Source organism: Dromaius novaehollandiae, chromosome 5 (genome assembly GCF_036370855.1).
Source record: "Dromaius novaehollandiae isolate bDroNov1 chromosome 5, bDroNov1.hap1, whole genome shotgun sequence".
Classification (NCBI taxonomy): domain Eukaryota; kingdom Metazoa; phylum Chordata; class Aves; order Casuariiformes; family Dromaiidae; genus Dromaius; species Dromaius novaehollandiae.
In genome coordinates, this window is record NC_088102.1 from 3,899,525 (window position 1) to 3,922,687 (window position 23,163).

Below are 23,163 nucleotides of genomic sequence, written 5' to 3' on the forward strand. Positions count from 1 at the left end.
TTACACAGTTACTAAAATCAGCACACTTAACACCCAAATTGCACTTACATCTTCACAGAGAACCTCAGTTACTGATGTGAACTGCCTGTGATCAGACCCTTTTCTTTGTTGTAACAAACATTTCATTTGATCTTTTAAAAGATAAAAATCAGTTGATCTCACCCTTTCACTCATTAAACAAAGATTTTTATTGAATTAATAGGATTTACAAGAAATGTATTTTTTGTCTGCAACAATGTTTATTGCACTAAAAAGAATCCATAAATAACATTTCAGGACAATCAATGAACCAAATGAAAATGTTGGAGAGGGTAACTGTACAATTAAAAATTTTCCCATGTAAGGAAACTTTATTACAAGACAAAGCTCAGTAAAAAAATTGCTGTTACATCCCTGATTTTTTTTGCATGGTAAGGTACAGCTGGTTGGTAAGTTGGTTAGATAATTCTATTACCAGCCCATGTGACTGGGTTTCATAAAATGCAGTTTACTCAGCATTTAAAACCTGTGAAAAGTTTGCTCAGTAATCTTGGTCTTTAAGAAGGTACGAGTATTTTGCCCTCTGACTAATTTCTGTGAAAACTAGTAGAAAATCTAAAGTAATAATGCATTAAACAAAGTAAAAAGTAAGGCAACTCATACTTCACTTTCATGAAGCATTTTGCTCAGATTGATGAAATCTGCTTCTGTATGGTTATAGTACTAGTTGTTATTGAAAAGTAACAGTATCAGTGTTCTGTACATTAAAGCTGTAAACAAAGAACAGACCTCTCTAGAGAGAAGGATACAAAACCCAGAGGGAAACAAACTGAATTATTAATTTGGATTTTAACAATGTTTTGCATCCTGGACACTTCATATAATTGCATCTACTGCCATTTAAAAATATATACTCAGCTTCTTAATAATATAGCTGACTGCTAGAAGAAGATACCAGAATCAAGTCTCTGATTAAACTCCACACTGGTTTTCAGAATAATAAACTAGTTTTTGTATGGAAAAAAAGATTAACAAACATTTTTCATTTTTATAAACAATACATAATACATGTAGAAAAATATTCAAGAGGATAATAACAAAGGTGCAACATCAACAAAAATAAGCTGCCTCTTCAACCAAAGCACTTGTTCATAGTTTTAAGTGTGAAAACCTTTTAAAGCTCTTAGTGTCCTCATAAAAGTCTATTTAAAAAAAAAGTTGTTAGCTTAGAAATTCTTGCCATGCTGCTGGGCATACCACTGCTGCCTTTGCTTGCGATTCTCCAGCTCAGTGAGAAGGGCCTGTCTGTATGCTTCGTACAGCTTAACAATTCGTTCCAGTTCTTTCATAAAGAGCAGCTTCAACATTCCCTGGTACGTATCCAGGTCCGCCAGCTGGAAGAGTTCCCACTTCAGAATGTGGTCATATCTGTTTTGATATACAAGATGGTTATCTACATGCCACTGCAAGCAAACGCACAGCATTTTTGCAGACTTTCTTCTTCTTCTTTTTTTCTTAAAGAAAGATTCCTAGCAATATACATTGATTAGCCGATTCTATGTGAAGAAATCTTACAGTAATTAGCACCTAAAGACAGTTTTGTCTCAGATTTGGAGAAATATCACTTAAAGCTAAACCAAAGAATAACTCATAAAACACAAAATTACTTTGCAAAAATAAACTCTAGAAATAGTAAAGATCCCATTAACTGATTATAATAAACCAAGGCAGAAAATGCATTTTGGAAGCATTAAAGTATTTAGCAGCAAAACATCTTTTACAATTAGAGTAACATTGAAAAAATAAATTTTTAACAGCTTACCCTAATACTCCCAAGTAAGTACCTCTCAGAAAGCAGAAGACTGCAAGTCTTCACTCATAACACATTTTTGCTTTCAAGGCAGTCATGTTCTAGCCTTAGCGAGCACTCTGCTCTTGGTTAATTAGCAGCAATAAGCTAAATCAGTGCGTCTCAAACTGTGAGTCATAAACCCCACGGGATCACAAAAGGGTGCATTTGGAAGGCATTAGATAGCATCAGTGAGGGCTACAGGGAGGGAGAAATAAGATTAGGCCACAATTAACAGCTACAAATATTTACGCTAGTAAGAGATGTCCTAACTGCCCTTAATTATTGGCAGCAATCCATCTGCCATGGGGTAAGTGGTGGGGGGTGTCAAAGGAGGGAGTACAAAGCACTGGCAGCTAAGTTACAGATGTTTTTACTCCCCACACTGGAAAAAAACCAAGCTGCTGTGGCCTCAGGGAAGTCTCATGAGGACAGATGTGCGAAGCGGAGGCGGTCTGAAAAGCCATCGTCTGCAAACTACTTTGGTACCATCCCCGGAACTCATCCTTTAGGAGTGTTTGATCTAGCTCTCGTGAGGAGATGCAAACAAACTCAACTATGAAGTCAACCAGCTATGAGTAAAGGCTGTTATATTTCTTCCCACTTCCACCAGCTACAAGGAGGAGCTGGTTGAGCAAAGCGAAATTCAGCAGCATGGGTCACCCTCAGACCCTGCTCCCTTCTGGTTTTGCAGGATTACATACAGCATGTCACTCCCCTCCTCAGTCTGTTCTCTGCACATAAAACCCACTGTGATGAGTCCGTTACCTATGGCAAATAGCGATCAAACAACTTAGAAGTAACTGACTGCAGTCTGAGATGCTGTCCACATAAACAAAGCAAGAAAGACTAAGGAGATTTTTTTAAAGCCTCATTCATAAACCAGTCATTTAAGAAGGGGATTCAAAAGCAAGCGAAAGTCAAATAAGGAAGCAAAAAAGATATGCATACTGTCAACACTTTCTTTGATGGCAAAAATAGACACTAGTCAATAATAAGCTGCAGAATGTGGAAGCTTGCAAAGAAAATACAAACAGGTACAATAAGCAGAGGGCCACATACAGACGAGCTTTGTTAAAAGTCAGACTAATCCCCCTCCAAGACAGAGAGCAACATACATTAAAACAAACTGCAAGGCAAAGGGGAAGCATAACATCAACCCACAAGTTAAGAAAAACAATATATAAAGAATGCTTCTGAATGTTACTAACCACTATAAATACTCCCAAGTTAGAGGTTGAGGGCTAAGTATATCTAGCCTTTTGTTCTGCAAGTCTTACGTTCTCCTACACTAAATTCAGCACTGCTTTTCTTGCAAAAGCTTACAGTTACTGTCAGTGATCACTAGCTCTTTTTTTGGTTTGTTTTTCTAATATGGAACAATTTGGAATAACTTTATATTTCTAACGCTTTCTTCACTTTCTGGAAGATTTTAAACATCCCTTGATGATCAGACCTTTTGGATATCAAAGCTGCTGGCATTTATATATGTATAAACTTAATATAATGCAAGCCTCTTCAAGCCTTCCTTGTTTCAGTAGTGGAGCTCGATTTAACAGAAGTTTCCTGAAGGCTGCATTTTATGTCGGAACTGCCAAGTAATCCTTGTGACTAATCAAGGCTCTGCCATTTCTCCTGCAAGTAATTTTCCACAATCAAAATTGGCACTCTTTAAGGTCTACAAGGGAACTAGATTGCTTGTCAAATAAAGTCTGGTTTTATAATATAGAGAGGTTTATGCAATTATACGTCAGTGACTCACTTTTATGCCATATACATTCTTCAAAACTTGTGCTCATAATCTTTTACACCAAACACAAGGCTCAATATTTCCCAAATTTAATATCTATAATCATTCCATTTACCATTTTATATAAACTACACAAACTATCCAACCCTATTAAAGTGAGAAAGTACCAGAATAATGGCTGTCCATGTAAACACAGCTCACCTTTTCACAAGTTTTCAGTGAGAACCTTAAAACATCTGTCCATATATTTTCCAATATGTTCTGCATTTCAACTGGGCACTTTCTAGCTGCCATCAGATCAAACTATACAGAGGTCTGACTGCTTCTCAAACCCCTATTTCTAGCCTCCCTTCAAGAAGGCAAGAATTTTTCTTATTATTTTTTCTGAAAGTACCTCTTTTGGGGCCAGTAGTAGGGGAGGATTTCAAAGGCCCTGCTACAAAACCAGTATTTTTACACAGTTTTTCAAGAAAATCATGGTAGTGTTAGAGAGGTAGGATTTAAGAGGCTCTGCTCATGCATGTGCCAGATGTCCAGCAACGTGCTACCACCACACCCTGCAGGGGAGTAGCTCTGCGATGATATTAAGCAGGAAATGCTGGCATTCACAATATTCTTCAAGGAGCTGGTAATTGAAATTAAGAAAAAAAACCCATGATGCTGGACCAATAGTAAGATGACTGTCATGGTGAGCAAGCTCACAGCGCATTAGTTCAGGCTCAGAAGCACGCTTACATGTCTACGTGACTACTGATGGGGATCTGGCGTATATCATTCAGCACACTAGTCAAGCAGAAACGCAGCAGGCCACAGGGCAGACATACCCTTATATGCTTAAAGAAAGAAGTACAATGGCTTCAGATAGCAGATATATACCAACGCTTAAAATAAACAGGCTGTTCTCTTTGATGGTCTCCTTCCACCTCAGCGTGACGACCGGAAAAGTCTGGCAGGGCAAAGTGTGCTCAGCCAGTGGACACAAAGAGACCTGCCTGGTTTTAGGAACAGACACGTGCCCCAAAGCTCCGAAAAAAATAAGGGACATAGAAGCAATGTATGAAGCAACTGTAAGCACGGTACTCCTTAGCAGGGATATTTGGGCTAACCTGAGTCTAAACTTGGAGAAAAATATGAGGCTTTATGAAAACACTGGAAGAAGGACAAGTTCTAACCTTTTTCTTTCTGAACACTGTGGTTCCAGAGATAAAATAAATGTTTTCAGGTTAAATATATCAGAGGTAAGGGTGCTGCAGGTTCCAAAACTGCTGGCTCTGCTGAGAAACAGGGATGAAGAGTGCTGCATCCTTCCAATGCTACTGGCACATGAGAGAACTTCAAGAATACCACCCCAAAATGAGCAGAGGGGCCAGTGCCATCCCTGGAAAGGGGACCGGTGCAGCATGGAGTGTCCTGGCACGGGCCTGGCCGGCTCCGCAAATAGCACAAGCAGCAGAATTCCCTCAGCTAGGTGAGGAAACAGCCCCTTCTCCAGCCTAGTTTCAATCTTGGATTTTGTTTGACCCAAATCTTGCTCTACAACTGACATTTTAGTGCTACATTATTTTGATAAAAAAAAAGCCCTAATGTAGTTACATACTTATTGTAATACCACTCATTATTTCCTGTTTCCTCAGTGCTTGTAAACATAAACAATTCATCTGCAACCTGATTTTCTCAATGTTGAAGTAGGCTATAGATATAACACAGAATGCTATAGATATTAAAAAAGAAAAAAGCCCAGTGAATAAACAGAAGTATTTGATCTAAGTAAATTATGTCAGAAAATATATTTACTTAAATGGTGAGGCTGAAACCAAAATATCAAAGTTACGCAAATAAACTATTTTATGTATTGAAAAGATACATTCAGAAGAAGGCTGGGTGCGAAGCACAGAGACACACAGATGATTACTGAAGAAGCTTTTCAGAAACTTAAAGAAATTTGGGAAACTGGGAATTTGAGAAATTTTAAGTTAAAATGAAGAAATAATTACAGCTTCTATAACCTTCTTAAACATCACAGCTTCTATATTACCTAAAATTATCCAAACTTGACAGTGCTGCACTGCTAAAATTGCTTTCCCTGAAAAGCAAAGCAAACAGCTGCAGCTGTCAATATGGAGATCAAACTCCAAAAAGAGGTAGACAGCAAGCTGCTGCTTTTGAATATTTGTCAAGCACAGTGCTTTTTTTCTTTTTCCTTAAGTATTTTGATTATTAAGTGAAAGACATCTTTCCTTCTAGACCCCTTTCCTACTCTTCATGAACTGGATTCAACTGCAGCAGGCTCTCTCATGACTTGCCCCATACTGATGTATCCATCCACATGTTCTGGGTCAACGGCATTTATTAAAACACACTCCACAGCCAGGCTGATTCTCAATGGAAAGATTATTTCTTATGCAGGCAGCAACACTGCAACACAAGCAGGAAGGGAAACAAAGCTACATCACTTGCGATGATGTGTTTGCAGGTTTCCTGGGACCTGCAGCTTAGAACAACCCCCCCTCTTTTTTAAGGAAGCACCAGAGATTGGCTAAAACTTTGGCTCTTTAGCTCTTTGCTACCTGTCAGTGTTGACAGTTTCTTGAGAAAACTAGCACATCAGGGTTGCTTTCAGCATGAGGGCTTTGCTTCAACTGTCAAGAGAAGTGTTGAGTGGAGGAAGAAGTCCAATTAAAGATTAAGCCACTAGCAGTGGCTTAGCAGGAACGGGCTCATTCAAAACCCTTGGTGTCTTTTATTTTGGAGTCTTTAAATAATGGTTAAGAGGGCTCTGTCACTGTCTGCCACTACTCTTCAAACGGTAGCCACCTTAACAACAGTAAGTCAATACTGCTAGTTCCAGAGCTTATGTACTGCCTGATGCTATAACCATTGCATTGTTCTAGTGGGGGCAGGGGGAATAACAAAGAGGCAGTCCAAAAGTTGGCTACATTAAGGGTTGCGCTCGTTCTTTACAATTCACTTCAGCTTTTTGATCCCTTCCACCCCCAGAAACTGCCATCACCTTGAAATATGGTTTCCTTGCGTGTTTTAACAGCATTCAGTGTAGCACTGGGGCTGGTATGTCATCATTCATACATATTAACTTTTTTTTGGCTTTTTACATTTGGTAAGACATCCTAGATCAGGGCTTCCAAGCATTTAACAAGACAAATTTCCTCTATCTTTGGACAACACTTCATTTTGAGAAAGGGACGTGGACTTTTTTGCCATAAATCAGTCTAGTACTTTGTCTCATGGTATTATATCATATATTAAAGATGACAGCACCCATTCTTATTGTATTCATACATTTTTAACCCTGAAAAATGATGTATCAATTCTTAAAATGGGGCAAATCCAAAAAAAAGACCATAGTTTAGGAACATTTGGCATTGTGATGCCTAGTGGAGAGCAGGACACAAAGAATACAAAATGCCTGAGCCCAAGACTCCCTAGACATCTGCCTGGGGAGTCTACCTGGACACCTGGATGTTTTCTAGAAGGCCAATTAGTCACAAACCAGAAATGGAGGGGAGAAAGCAAGTTAGTCAGTACAAAATTCCTACAAAGCATAGGTCCCTTCCCTCCTGGATGAGAAGGGAAGAGTTTACTAGATAGGACACTCTGCCAGAAGACCCAGTTTCTAGTGGTCTCAGTGGATAACAAGTATTTAATACAAAATAGGACGCTTTCAGCATAAGAGACAGTGACTTTCCCAGAATACTAACAGCCTATTGATTAGTGCTAGAAGATGAAAGGCCTGATTGCTGATCCTTGCTCCAACAAAGGCAGGGGACAAATCTGAACCAGAATCTTCCATACAAGGCAGGCACTTCCAGTCTCCTCGCCCTCAAAGCCCCATACACGCATCTGGCATAACAAACACCTACCACACTGGTCTTCATAACTGAGAAAGGGGGCAAAACTTTCACTTTTAGAAACTAGCAGGGGCTTAAATGCAAGCCGAGGCTCTTGATCTCACTGTGGTAAGATTCTGATGACTGCCCTTATGCTCTCAAAACAAACCTTGACATCAAGGGATTAACCAGAAACTGGGAGAGGAGGGAAAGGGGTGCCTCAAGGTGTCAACAATGCCCTGACATTGGAGATCACTACCTCAGGTTATAGTTAGACATCAAAGCCTCTCTGTTGTCTAGTGAGCCAAATATTTTCTTTTTGTTCTTAATAGCTTGATAATTTTCTGCTAAAACAGGAAAACGTTATGGCTAACACCTGCCAACATCCCCATTAGCTTAAGTGGCCAGAATTCTCATTCTTTAGAGAAGCCAGACAAAATAAAGCTAAAATTACTGCTCAGCAACAATGACTGACCTAAGTGTCAGCTAAATCTGAAATTACAGTCACAGATGAAAGTAACAAATTGTAACAAAACATACCACAGTTATTTCAGTGGAGAACTACTGTTAATCAACAGATTTTACAGTAAATTTCAAATGGCAAAAGATATTCTTCCATCACCATGAAAGCATTTTGCCTGATTACTTTCATTTACACACCAGAACACTGGAGGATATGCACACAGCTCTGGTACTCCGAGTTTTTGGTCAATATTGTTGAAGAACTTGAAGTAAACGTTACTGGCTTGCTTTCTCAAGCCTCAAGATAACTGCTTTTGACAATTTAATATTAGTGTAACACAGAATTAGCTTCTTCTCAAGAGTGTTTGAGAATTAAGTCATTCTGAGCTACAATAAAATGAACACTCATATTTACTACCAGCACTACTTTAATGGGAAAACGTTAAAAGGATACTGTAATGTATAGGATTTTTGATTCCTCTAAACAATGTGAATAGTATTTTAAACTCTTTGGATGAATTAAACATTTTAAAAATTGCCTCGACCAACTGTATGTAAAGAAATTCCTCAAAATATTGAACTGTTTATTCTCAAGTTTCAAGAGAAGTGCCAGCAAGAATCCATCAAACACAGGCTGAAATATTTAAAGCTGCATTGTCTGGATGTGCCAAAGGCCTAAGTAAAGAAATGCAATTGCAGCCAAAACCTAGAAGTATTTCTAGGAAACAAGTCCTCCCATAGGTTACAGGAACTTAGTATGTCCCTGGTGCACAAGTATACTCTTGTATTTTAGGCCAGTCTAAATCTTTATGGGCTGCTGGCAAGCCTAGTAGCCACAAGAAGTAATAAAACCCGCTCAAATTATAGTTACTAGACGCAGCTAAAACAAAGTGGATTTTTCAGCTGGAAGTCAGTGAATGTCATATGCAGTCTGTGAACTTGTAACTATAGACTGTTCATTGCTGTAAAATTTAAACAGTTTCTCCAAATTCTCCTTTTTAATAAGTACATAATTTCATAATTGTTAAAATCTTATCTGTATTAATTACTTTTCTATTTAGTGCTACTCTTCTGCAGAGCTGAACCCAGCATAAAATGTGACTTGTTTCATTATGCAGACTGAAATCTATTCTTGGAGGAGACACCCCCTCTTTCTATAGCATTGTTTCTTGGAAGGAGAAAAGAAAAAAAGATTTTTTACTATCACTCAGTAGTAATTAAATTTTGGGGGTAAAAATGTAGATTTCAACAGTCTGAATGCAACATTCGTAACTTCAAAGGACAATTCGTATAGACTTTTTTAAAAAAACGGTAAGACACACATTAAGAAGTTAATGCCCTAAAAATATTTAAGATATTTATATTTTATAAGCCACATGGTCCTGTTCTCACAAATATACTGAAAGTAAATCACATCCTAACTCTAAGTGCAGCATTCTGCAAGTCACGTCAACCGCAAGAAGCACTCTGAGGGTTTCAAGTAATGCCTAATACAAAGCAGATTAATGTGATGAAATGGATTCTAATCTTTTGATAAGATGACACAAATACAGAAGAAATACACTTACTTCACAGTCACTGATTTTCACTAGAAGTGTCAAATCCCCTTACCAGACACTAGCTATATTTTCGGAAAGGAATAACAGGTTATATAACTTTGTCCCAACTTCATTAATTCATTTACAGGCTGTGGACATCATTACACCTACTTTTTAATCATGTTTCTGATCTGAAAACATCTGGTACAGCTTCCTCATCTACTATCAGTGATAGTTCTTATGCAATTAACAAATGGATATCAGCTAAAGTGCTACTTCTAGTCATCAAAATTCATTTGTTTTGCTTCTAAACTGTACAGATAAAATTTGCTGTGAAATGTACAGGAAAAAAAAAAACTCACTTTACAGGAGCCCTGGCATAGACCTGCAGCCAGTCTGGAATCTCTGCCGTGTGGTAGGGATTTGCAGGGACAAGGAGAGGCTGGCTTCTCTCAGCTTGCTGCGGCTGGTAAGTGACTGGGGGAGGTTGGTCGTAACGGGGAACGCTGTACAAAGGAAAACAGACAAATTCAGTAACCTCCGAGTAATAAATTAGGCACATGGATATCACTAAATTGTTATCTTTAACTAATACACAGATTAATACATGCAAAGCCTGACAACGCAACCACACAGTGTTGCTCCAGCAGGCCTTTACTAAGAGCAACTTTCTGTTGCTATTTTTAGTTTATCATTTCAATCGCATCTGTTGCTATATCTGTTAGCATACTGCAAAACTCACCTTAAACCTCTTCACCTAGTGCCCATTACCTGGATCTTAAAAATGAAATTATTTTTAAAAGGCTAAAAAAGGCAAGTATTAATTCAGCCAATATTCCATCATTTCATATTTTAGAACAAATATATTCAGGCAACAGCTAATAGAAGTTGTTCCATTTATAACATCAAAGGATATCTCATATCTTTATCTTTTGTTCCACACATTAAAACTTTCTCTTCTTGGGAAACAGTAAAAAATGACAACTGGTAGGGTTTGGAGTATACTAACATTATTCTACCTCTATATTGTAAGTAGTTAGAATACGTATTTTCATTCTAGAGAACAGTTAATTCACAGTTCAGGTATGATATATGTTACTTGTTCAGATAGTCTCCTGAAACATAAGATTAAGTTTCTTTTTGGTCTGCAACTCACTTCTGTTCTCAGCAACTTTGTTGTTTTACTGATAGCTGAAGAGAATAGTTGCTTTGCTCTAGTGAGTTAGGAACAATATCCTGTTTCTAAACTTAAGATAGAACAGATCAGACAAATACTAACAATTACAACTTCGAAAAATCTTAGTCAAGAACAAGTAAAGCTTACTTCTAGAATTAAGAAGTTTTGGGCATCCTACATATGAGGCAAGAATAGTTGCACTTTAACTGTATTAGAAAAAAAAATCATAAAATACAAGACTGATATCATACCTGGGAGCACAAGGATGTTTGTACTGAGCTCTTTTATTAATGTGATCTACATAATACACTCCAAATTCTGCTGACTCAACTCTCTCCCACCCTGGAGGCAGTCCCTCACGCTCGAGTGGATGGCTCCAATGAGTTGTATTAGTGTTATGATCTATATAGTATTTCCTTCCTCTAATAGTCCAGTCCACTGACCAGCCAGGAGGAAGAGGTAAATCTTCAGAACTATGATTTGTTAAATTTCCTAGAGATGTAGCAGCAACTCTCCCAATGCCTAAAAAAGGAAAAACAATGTTGAGCTAAAATGGTAATATCCCAAATCAACATTATGTACAAAGTTAACAACTTTCACCTAGATGAGGCACAGTATCATCAACTTTGAACAATACTGTGACATTTACAATGTATGTCTGCATATTAGTAAAAAAAAAAAAAAAAAAAAAACAGATAAAAATCAAAACATATTCCCTGTTAAATCTCACTTGCTTTTGCTCTCCTCCCAGTCCATAAACAGACTTTTGCTTCTGTAACATGAATTAAGTCAGGAACTCTGCATTCACCAAAAAGAACATAGCTGAATAGCACTGTAGTTATATTGGCATCCATTGAAATGTTAAAGTATCTCTGGAGATCAGTGCCTAGCTTCCTTCAGAGTCAGTTATACCATCCTTGCTTTTTGAATTAGGGACACGCGTTAGCATACATAACAGAGATGAAGCTATTATTATTGTCTTAATTTGCTGAGCAGAGAGCTGACATAAGAGTACCGATGTTAAACCTCTATCTCAGTGACAGTTTATGTTAATATGCTATTACAGCTGCATCAGTACTATTTATCTATGACAAAGTAACAGCTATTTCTTTTTCTAGTTAGTCAGAAACTGTAACTGTCTAGAAAAATCACTCAACGCCATAGCCTTTCAGATTAGCAGTCAAGAACAGTAACGGAATGAGGTAAACCAAAACAGCAGAGAAAATAAGGTGAGCACTATACTGCGCTGACAGGTATTACTGAAACACTTGCAATCATAGACAAAAATTGTTTTCAGTAATAATAGAGAATGTGGATCCACACAGGATCCTGCCCAAGCCCTTTGCAGGCCACAGTCATCCTGTGCAAACTGAAATTCGTCTTGCCAGGTCTTCTTTGCTAGCTAGTCTGACAAGCACAGGTACTTTTACATATAGTGATGGGCAAGGCAGCCACGCCTTCTGACTGCAATCCAGGCATGATAGAGAGACCTTTGTCCAGGGCATGTCACATAACCTCCTGGTGTCGTCTTCCCCCACCTTTTTTCTCCTCCTCCCACCACAGGTCTTGCCAGCATTTCCTGGTCTAGCAGGCTGTTTATCTGCTTCTCTACATCTTGTTCTCCTCTAGTACTAAGCACCTATATTTCCTAATGCTAATGAGGCACATGGAAAAATTACAACTTGCAGCCCTCTTCAGCAAGAGAGCTGTACTAGGAGAAGGCTTTCTCCAGGAAAAAGGAAAACTAGAGCCTAGGTTAAGTGAATTTGGGACAGGGGAACTGAAGGGAGGCAATACGTGATTAAGTTCCTACCTCTGCCCTAGAAACACAGCACAGTCACGATTTATAACTAAATAGTTGGTTTAAAAGGCTGTTTACTATCAATTTAAAATACTTTGTTGCAAGATACAGTTTTTATGTTACTGAAATGAATGTGTTGGCTGCTGAGACCGACTGAAAAGACATCATTCCCATTTCACCTTTTTCCTTCCTCTATGCACTGTGGATAGTTAGGAAGGTAGTGGAAATAAAAGCCATAAAAATAATTCTTCAGCCAAAATAAAATTACAGATATAAAAAAAAAAAAATCCAAGTGACATAATCAAGAATTTCACAGGTCATTGTTTCATTCCTTCAAAGCCTGCTACCCACTGAAAGTGCTGGCCTAAATTCAACTCTCCTCTATTATCCTCGAAGCATTAAGTAAATTCCTTGAGTTACCTGCAGTTTTACAGGCTTTCTCTGGCTTTAAAGAAACTCCAACTGTCTTTTCATCCTGCAATCAAATACAGCTATTGAATTACTGTATTTCCCAAAGTTTGCGTACTACTATTTCCCGCAACCTAGCGGAAGGGGTGGGGAAGCTACTTTTTCTACTTTCTTGGAAGTCAGAAGTTGATTCCATTACAAGCATGTTTACAGATTGAGGAAACACTCCTTTGTTTCTGTTTTTCAGAAATAACATTTTTGTGCGCTTATTTTTGAGGGCACAAAGGAAAAGGCACAGCCTATCTAAAAGATACTATTAATAAAAATACCCGAAGTTTCTTTTTAATTCAGAAGGACAACTGTGATACTTAAGAAAGGAGAGAGCACAGCCGCAAAGCTACTTATTGCTCAGGCAATTTCATACTCCAGCTCTAATTTGTGACTGGGAACAGTCCTTTCCAACAGTATATACACAATATAGCATGCTCTCCAAGGGATGTTATCTATTATAAGTAGCAGTTTACATATAAAAGATAACAGTCATCAATAATAAATTTCAACACTTTCTTCCTATTGCCTACTGCTCTTTAAAACATTTGTACTCATCTACAAATCTATTTCTAGCCTTGTCATGTTTTGAGCTATTTGGCCTTGCAGTATTTCCTCCTGTTAGGAGTATTTACCTGTTTGTTAGTTTCATAAAGGAAAGTTAAAAGTCATGTTCATGATTTAGCTCCCGTCTCTCATCAGGATTAAGCAACCTAGACCTTTACCTCCAGTGAGAAGAAACATCCTAGAGGCTTCCTGACCTTTAGCAGTGCTAGGGCCAGGGAGACTATTTCAGGCCTTAGCTACAGTTATGTCACTCTGTTTGTTTTCATTCCAATGACAAACTACAAACATTTAAGCTTCTTGAAAAGATACTGCACTTTGGATAAACAAGTTCAGTGTTTTCTCCAATTAACTGGACTGCTGTGTTGTAATTTCATGTAAATATAAAAAACAATGACTATTAAAATTATCATTACGAGAAGATTTGAACGCACAAACTTGACTGTGGGAAAGAACTTTCACAACAGTATAAACACATGTTTCTGTTTACTGCTAAAACCAGTACATGTCCATATTTTTGTTACAGTTCCTCCCACTTAAATTCTAGCATGATTCCAGCAGCAAATATGTATAGATATTTCTTCCTTGGGATAAAGGTTAAGGCTTTCTAACATTTGAAAATTACTATTAAAGTTGCACAAGCCAGAGTGACATACGACAAGCCACCCTCTGAACTGCAAGTTCTCTCGGCAAAAAGCCTGTATCGTTTGATAGAAAAGCCAGACAAAATTGGGAGCTGGAATCAGGCAACAGGAAAATCTGAATCTGATTACGTAGAGAAATTACCTAGAAAGCAGGCTAAACGCAATGGCTAATCCAATGGAAAGGCAACATCGGTAGCTTTGTGTTTGTACAAGCAATAAATTCTATCCATATGGCTTCATTAAGCATCAGATTTATTTTTTAAATTCCCAAGATGCAAAGAGCAAAGATATCAGACCTCAAATACATTATACATTTACTTTGACATTATTTTTTATTTCATACATGAAGCAGCAGAGGTGTGCACTGCTAGATAAACTTCCACAGATATATCAACTAACAATTTTGAACAGTGTTCCAAGCTGCTACAACTAGCAAGTTCTAATTATGAAACTGAATGCCATACTTATAAACAAACAGATGTAAATGCTTCATGTTATAGATTATCATATATAGTACTGTGCATTCTTTTTTCTTAAAATACAGAATCACAGACCATACCGAAACATTCTGGGCGCTGGAAGTTGTATGAAGTCAGGTAACAGCCAGTGTGTGTCTTATGACCATCAAACCATTGTGGCCTTCAAATCAGCAATTACTATAATTTAGACATTTGTTTGTATAATTGGAGTTACTAAAGATCAAAATAAGTTCTTACGAAATTCAGCAGGTGCTTCCCTCAAGAGAGAGTAAATGCACATTTAAGAATAGTCTCTACCATGGTTTAGAACAATGACAGAAGATGAGAATTTACTTTCTGATCAATACACCTGTAAGCATCAATAAAAGACCAGACAGCACTAACTTCACATTTGATCTTTTCCAAAGTGTTAACTAAAGAAGAAAGTTAGAGGAGCGACAAGATTGAACTTCAAGACTGAAACCATCTACTGTGAGTGTTACCTTTCCTGTGTAATAGAGCCCAGGGAAATATGGTAACCATCTGTGTTCAAATTTCAGGTAAGACCTCAGCTCTAAAACATTTTCATAGCAGCCCAAAGCTTCACATAAGAATTACTGTAAACACTAAGGACATTTTCTGAATCACAAACTGGTGCTTGATTTAGACAACACAAGGCAAATTATCTACAGAAAAATGAACTTGCAGCTCGATCTAATTTTATCAAAACATCTAGTGTAAAATAAATATCATTTTCTTCTTAATGGAAAATATGACCCCTACCATTGGAAAATTGGAAATATACTAAACTAACGCCTTCCCCTACTCAGTTTTTTTTGTTCACATACTTTTTATATCTGGTATGACGAGGCAGAAATTCTCATTTTTCCTGCTTTCCCAAGGCATAGGGCTGTTTATCTTTTTTTTCCAAACATTAAAAAATCTCCTTTACTCTGCTTAAGGATAAGCACTATTGTTTACAAACTACTCTAAGTAGCACTATCAAATATCAAGAACAGTCACTAATGCATTTAAATTTATTCAACTGTAAATATTTTTCAGCTTGCATCTTTGGAACCTTTTTTTTTTTTTTGCTTCAATTGTTGCTTTTAAGGAACATAAATATTTAACATCATTTGTGGCTTTGCTTTTTTTCATCTCTTGTAAAATACAGTATCTTCAATTTAAGCTTCTGAATTAACAGCAGCTAGGCCTGAAGGTATTATATGCTTTTCCAAAGCAAAAGAAAATCCTATTCGATGAAGTTTACATAGTGATATTCCTAAGTAAGTAAGTTCTCACCACTTTGAAAAAATGAAGTGCAAAGGAAAAGAAGCCATTTTATTAGCAGTAGTATTAAGATAGTTTAAAATAGTCAGAATTTTAATTTAGGCTAGGCCCTATACTCAGCCTCATTCTCAACACCTTCAGCAATAAGGTAGCCTAATAACAGAAGCCAAACTTTAATTTTGAACACCATATTCTAGTGCAATATAAAGAGTTCCTTCATTCAATGTTATTCCCTCAGAAATGCATCTTAAGCTAATAATACCACAAATGTGAAAAATATGTAGTACCTTCCTCAATCAAGGCAAGGTTCTCACACGTTAATACGGAACAATGAAAAAGGTGATATGCATTACCAATTTTGCAGCCCAGCGAAGGGGTTTTATTGTAAATGCTTTGTGCCTGGAAAGAATCCCAAGATTCTGAGAGGGAGGAAAGGTTCCCAGGCCAAAGGACAGTTCTTCGGTTTGTCAGCAGTGGTGGTGGAAAGCACAGCAGAAAAATCATGCCAGCAGAGCAGTTCGGTATAAAGGGAAAAGAGCAGACACACTGAAGAGAAAGCCTCACTTTGTAACTGTTTATTTAATACCAATTTTTTTGAAGAACATTTTTTTTTAAAAAATTTTATTTGAAGAACAAATCTAGCTAACCAAAAGGCCTTCATATTTGTCTTTAATTAGGTCAATTGTCTTGAGAGCCTTTTCTCCTTGTTCCCTCAAGATGTTAAAATCCTCCCCTTCCCCTCTCCAAAACAGGGTAAGGAACAGGAAGAGAAGATAAACAAACTGTTTAATTTTAAGGGGGTAAATATTTTTTTTTTTTTGCTATTTAATTAACTATCATGTTTAGATAGATTTGCAGTCTCTATGCTTTCCTAACCCATCCCAAAACTTCCAAAGGTACTTCCTGAACACAAGTATCTCATTTGTCAAAGAGAATAGGACATTCCAAGTAAGCATAAATTCACAGATAGGAAATGGCAGGAAGTACTTTGAATGCTTTGAAAAGTATGCTGCAAAGAAATTTCTGCAGAATCAGCACAAAAGAAGAAAATGGCAGGAACTGCCTTTTTTTTTTTTTTTTTTAAAAGATAGTAAGTGTGCACATTTAATAAAACAACTCTGCTACTTGAGCTCTAAATATGTTCCATATAATAATTTCTACTTCTCTTTTGCTCTCCTATTATATTAAACATGAATACCAGTTTGCAATCATGAAGGGGCACAATTTAACATGAGATGAACCTACTTTCACTATAGCTCGCTGGATTCATTGTTCATAGGTTTAACCATTTTTCTCCTCTGACATCACAGTCAACTACTTACAATACATCAGAGAGTCCCTCTATACTGTGATTTTAAATCTCAGCAATTTTCATATACATGTAAGAATTTTGTAGCTTACCGCTCAAACAGGTACAAATAACTCTGAGGTCTTGGTTACAAGTTAGTTCCAATCTATACTGTAGATATAACTTCAACCACAGACCTCCCCAAACCTTTAACCTAGAAGAGAGGAAAGAGATGTCGAGGAAAGACAGGTAAAGTCTCTTAGAATTAAGTTTAAAAAGGACACAGAAAAAAAAAGTCAAGAAATGCCACAGAGGTAGCTAAACATCCAAAAATATGAACAGAGTATGTCTACACTAAGGATCTTTTTTCAGGAAAAGCACTTCTAGATTGCTAATTAAAAACAAAGCTGTTGAGGATAAGAAAAGGACACCGAGAATTGAATCTGAGAGAGAAAACACAACTTTATTGAGAAATGCCTATAAAAGAAGGTGTCAGTATTGTCAGAATAAACTGTTGAAATATCGTGCGACTTGCTTAAGTACTTTGCTGAATACTTTTGAGTATGAAGATCTCAATCAGAACACATTTTCAAGTTACCTCAAAATCACAAGGAATGGAATCTTTATTTTGACTGAAAGCTGAAATTCTTATGCATCTCTGTTTCTGGACCACTGGTTCTCAAAATTCACATCACCAAAAACATCACTCACCATTAACTGATACACCTTGTATGCATCAAGCAATATTTGTTTAGCAGTCAAGCCAAACCATAACAGAAGAAACTGAGGGGACCTTCTAGGAGTGTGTGGGGGGGAAAAGGGTAGAAAGCACCATTTACAGATTCTAGCTAATAAACTGACTTATACCATAAGCCTGTAGGTATTAGGCAATTTTCTAAATGGCAGACATCAGTTATCTTGAAGAAATGTTTTGATTAGATGGAACACTTAAAAATTACTTTAGAGAGGTGTAAGGAAAAAGTAATTAAGACAAGGTCACAAAGACAATGAAAGTAAAAGACCATATTCTTGAGATGTACAGAAGCTACAGATTTAGGTCCACATTCTTACTGTAGGGAAACTGGACAAGGCGTTTAAGAGTTCATATTTCAGAAACAGAGAAGGGAAATACTTTTTGGCAGATGAAAGAATCACCTGTTTTTGCTTCCTTCTACAAATACATGAGATTGAATCCTCACTTTAGTTACAGCTAGAAAACGTGTATAAAATTTGTTCAAACTATTAATGGTAAAGATATCAGAGCAAATGACAAAGAGTGATCAAGTATCAACAGCTCCTCCACGTTTTCCACTACCAAGATGGCACATTGACAAACAGGGGAGAAAAGTCTTTTCAGAAAGAAACCTCTGTGGCTAAAAGGGAAAAATACAACTATAAAGTCGTATTTTTAGCTTGTTTTAAAAATCAACTAAACTTCACTCTACGATTGATAGCTAGAGCTCCATTTTCACTTTAACAAACATTGTTGCAATTGTACAAAGCAGCAATACCTTTTTGAAGCTTTCTTACACATACACTGTTACTACAGTAATTTTGAATATTAAATCTCAGGATTCTTTAAGGAAAGCCTCCCCTCCTGCCTCTGCCTCTCCTCCCTGCAGTCCCCCAGCACACACTTACAGGTGCTTGGTATCTGGCTGAAGGAACAACTGACATAGATGCAGGGCTACTGTGCAAAACCTAGACAGATCAGATGCATTACTTAGCATTTAGCAAAATAAAAAAAGCATAAAGTCTTGAACATTAATATCCTAGAATTTATTAACTGACAGCAGTAATGCTAGCATTACTCTTCTGCTACCACTCATTGAAAGGTTTCTGTAATAAAAACAAAGCTGTCAGGTCAGAATCCCATACACAAGGTCAACAGCCTTAACTGTTGACATTTTTACTAGCAGAATTACTGTTCTAGACAGATTCACAATTTTGTTTACAGATTAGAAGTAATGACCAGCTAATGATGTATTTCATAGTTAAGATACATTATTTACAAGTTTAAAATGTTTCTTTCAAACTCCTCCTCGAACATAGTTTCACTAGTATATTCGGTATTTGAATACAGCTAGATTTATTAATTTTTAAGGTCACCTTTCTGTGGGCAATACCGTAATCTCAGACCTTTTTTCTAACAATAGATTCACAACAGGACACTGCACAGAAGTATTAAGTACCATCACAGATATAATCAAAGACTTCAAAAAGAAATATTTAATGAATCTTTATGAAGATTCAAAAATGAAGACAGGTTCCAGTGAATCTGAGGGAAAAAGAGTTAGGCATAGGTATAAAAAAAAATTACAAACTCAAAGAAAAAATGTCAAGGGCTAAGAAGTCAATTTCGCACTAACTATATGTCAATTTGCTAATTACACAAAGCAATAATTCCTCCCTCTGATTACGTGACCTAACTTAATTAAAATTGCAGTGTTACTAGTTTCTAGCTGTTGGTTATTCTACATACATTAAATGATAATAGTAGATGTCCACTAATGAATAAAATGCTTCCAAGCCATATAAGAGTGAAAAAACAATTTCCACAATATTACATGCAAATACAGATAAAGTAATCTAAATTAACACTATTCCTCAGAATATTACTCTGCTGATAGTAAGAAAAACTGTCCACAACAATTCATAACCTGTTCATTCTTACTTTTTAAAGGAAACAAATCTAATAAACGTTTATATAACTTTTGATAAAGCTGGTGATATCTAATACTGGTCATCAAAAAAAAAAAAAAAAAAAAAAACCCCTTGCTCAAGCTTACCTCATTTATTTTATAAATAATCCACTGTTTAAATATATTTTTCCTTTCTCCTTAATACATGTGATCTAGCTCTTTAGTCTGAGAAATGTAAACAAGTAGTAAACTCAAATAAATATCATTAAAAAGAAGCTCCACCCTATACAGTATTACATTTAAAATATATGACCATGATCATCCAGGAGCACTTCTGCAGCAAAAGAAATTAAAAAGAAAAGAAAAAAAACAACAACAAGTCAAGACTGACCTGAAGTGTGCCTCCCATGATTCTGTGACATCCTCTGGAAAAGATCACTGTTGTGTTCATAGTATCTGTAGTCCTCATGTACACGATCATTTAACTGACGTCTCCTTTGGGCATCATAAAAATGATCATAATAATAGCAACGGGCACCAGCATCTCCATTTTCCACAGCAGAATTAGCTTCTGTCAAAAAGGACTGGGAGGAAGAGCCATATTCTCTAGGGACATCAGCTAAACTTCTTGCAAGATAGGAAGGCGCAGACAGTCTGTTGCTTTCGTGTCTCATTATTTCATGAGGCGGCCTCTGAACTGGAGTTCTAAGGAAACTCTGGTTTCTGGAAACAATTCCATCTCCCCCAGAAGCATATCCAGAAGAACTTGAGTCAGGAGGACAGATATCAGTTCGTCTTGGAATGGTTGGACCGTGGCGGATAAATGAAGGCATCAGATCTGTTACAGGATAAAACACAAAAAAAACAGAAATAAGAATTTCAGCTCCACTTACACAAAGTATTTGGTTAGCCACAACACTGATTTAATGCTGTGGTATTCAGGAAACTCAAAAGCCAGAACCCCTCATGGCGCCTCTAATGTGGAGGCAAGTACAACTGCAATGCTTGAGTTTGTACTGGTACAACAAAAACCATCACATCCTCTTCTAGCAACAGAAACAATACCCAAAAGAGCACCATTCTGCCAGTACAACTGCATCTGCAAAAAATAAATTAAAACAAAGAAAAAGACACACACTTTTGACTGTGGCTACATCAGCCAGGCTTCACACCTCTTTATCTACTAGAAAGGTCAAGAAAATCCAAGTTTCCTGGCTACCAGTCCACCACCTTATCAGCACCACTGTCTTTATGAACTTAGAGTAACTCGATACATTAATCCTTACAGGCTTATAGGAATCCATGACAGAGCCTGGAACAGAATTTGTATTTTCTCCACAAATAACAAAGCTTAGCCAGCAAAATGATGTCATTTTGCACACACAAGTTCTCAAATGACCACGAATATACTTCATTTTTCTCCTTTACTTAAAGAGGTGCAGCACATAAATGCTGATAACTATTCATACAATTTCACTGCTTCCCTTTAGTAAGTGATACACTTCTTGCTATTACTTTCAGCATGGCACGAATAAGCAGTATTCCTCCAGGTGAGCTAACAGGAATTAGAACTTTCATTTATGAGGAAGTCATGCCTACTATTTACAAATAAAGTCTTATAACTTAAGGCAAAATTTCAGTGTATCACACAGGATGTAATCAGTAAATTTATAATAGCCATTAGAAAGCAGTCATGTCATAGCTGGCCATTAACTCACAGCAAATAGCATAGATGTGTAAGAGATGTTAACCCATTAGAAACACCAACAACTTAAAATAATAATTAAAAAAAAAGTAGCCCTTATTTAAAAGCTTAAGCCAATGAGACCAGAGAGGCTGCTAAACGATTTTGCCTGTTGGTTGGGGAAAGGGCTGTTTGTGCAGCAAGGACTTGCAGAGAAACCGAGTGCCTGCTCCTGCCCGCCAATCTGTTGTTGTTAGCTGTGGTCTCAAAGCTAATCCTCAAAGCTAATCATTGCACGGTGCATTTCAGCCGCAGTTTGTTTTCAATACTTTCTATGTACTTCAGCTGTTCTTCCGCGGGATCCCAGCAAAAGGGAAGCTGCAGCACTAAGGCCAGGTTAGCTGGAGGAAGGTTAGCACAGCCACGGTTCACGGCAGTGACCTCACCGAGCTGATTCACCGCCGAAACCGGAGTGCTCGCTTCCGCGGGGGCTTTACGCGCCCCGCGCACGCAGTTAGCTCGTTTTCAAAGCACAAACCTCTTGGCAGGGAGCGCGGCCTAGTTTGGGCACACACCGGCTTTTGGAGAGAGCCGAACTGCTCTGCTCACCTCGGCGGTATCTGAAGGTTACCTCAGCCCTCGCCTGCCGAGACCGCGCAACCGGGCCCGAGCAGCTTAAAAACGACAAAAAAAGTTTGTTTAGTGTGTGGCAGCGCGGGCACGCCTCCCCCTCGGGCTTAACCCCTGTCAGCTCTCGTCACCATCAGCGCCATTCCGCCCGTTTTTCGGGAAAACACCTCACAACGGCCCGCCCGGCCCCCGCCGCCGCCCCGACACTCACTGCGGAGCAGCGGGCTGGTCTCCTTCTTCACGTACTTGCCCTGCACCTCGCCCGGCTTGGAGAGCTCCGTGCGCGTCTTCTTCCGCGACAGCATCCCACCGCCCGGCCCGCCGCCGCCCGCATGCCCGGCGCCGCCCGCCGCTCCCCAGGGCCCGCAGCCCCCTCAGGCGCGGCGGCGGCTGCGCGGCGCCCGCATGGCCGCGCGACGCGGGGGGGAGGGGCGCTCAGCGCCGCGGGGCGGCGGCTCGCGCCGCCCGTTGGACCATGGGGGCGGGCGGGGGGAGGGGGGGGTGTCCGCGAGGAGCCGCGCGCGCCGCTAACGTGACCCGCTCGGCGCCGCCGTGCGCGCGCGCGGGCTTGTGGGAGAGCGGCCTCCGCCCTCCGCGCGGGCGGGCGGGGGGAGGAGGAGGAGGCGGCTGGCGCAGCGCTCGCGCGCGGCGGGGAGGGGCGCCGCCGGGCGCGGCCGCGGCGGGCGCATGCGCAGTCCCCCAGCGTGGGTGTGGGCGCATGCGCAACGCTGCCCGCGGCGCAGGGGAGGGGCGTTGGCGGGAAGGGCGCGCGCTTCCTCTGAAGGGCGCGCGCTTCCTCTGCCTGAGGCGCGGCCGGCAGCAGGGCGAGGGCTCATGGCCCCAGGGCGAGCGCCCACCGCCCGGAGCCGGCGGAGAGCGAAGGGGGCGGTGCAGGCGCTGCCTCACGGCTCCCGCGGTTCTTCTCTACCCGTTACAGCACGGACAGGCCCCGGGCACCACTGCAACTCCGTGCTCCCCCCCCCCCCCATCACCTCCCTGCCCCTCATATCAGTTACCAGCAAACACACCTTTTAGTTAAAGTGGTAAGACGGGAAGCACTCAAGTTTTCCCTATAAAGGCATAGAATGGGTTGACAGCAGGCAAGT

The 23,163-nt window shown here is 39.0% G+C and overlaps 1 protein-coding gene across 2 annotated transcripts; it reads right to left on the minus strand.

Annotated features, from left to right (window-relative positions):
• Positions 1 to 164: 164 nt before the first annotated feature.
• On the minus strand, positions 165 to 22,650 carry SAV1 (salvador family WW domain containing protein 1). 2 transcript variants are annotated; one of them, XM_026117960.2, is made up of 5 exons: positions 22,304 to 22,650; positions 20,135 to 20,581; positions 10,852 to 11,122; positions 9,786 to 9,929; positions 165 to 1,407 (listed from the first exon to the last, which is right to left on the minus strand). In XM_026117960.2, exons 1-5 carry the CDS (start codon positions 22,389 to 22,391, stop codon positions 1,206 to 1,208), a joined length of 1,152 nt encoding a protein of 383 aa, XP_025973745.2. In that variant the 5' UTR covers positions 22,392 to 22,650; the 3' UTR covers positions 165 to 1,205. The 2 variants fall into 2 exon arrangements, with proteins under 2 accessions (XP_025973745.2, XP_025973737.2); XM_026117952.2 differs by having other exon boundaries at positions 22,269 to 22,649.
• Between the last annotated feature and the right edge of the window lie 513 nt (positions 22,651 to 23,163).

Excerpts from the sequence above, each read along its gene's own strand:
- SAV1 (XM_026117952.2), bottom strand. The coding sequence starts at position 22,362 with ATGCTGTCGCGGAAGAAGACGCGCACGGAGCTCTCCAAGCCGGGCGAG. Across the intron at positions 20,582-22,268 it reads GACCAGCCCGCTGCTCCGCA|ATCTGATGCCTTCATTTATC; the intron begins GTGAGTGTCGGG and ends ATCCTGTAACAG. Across the intron at positions 11,123-20,134 it reads TCATGGGAGGCACACTTCAG|GCATTGGGAGAGTTGCTGCT; the intron begins GTCAGTCTTGAC and ends TTCCTTTTTTAG.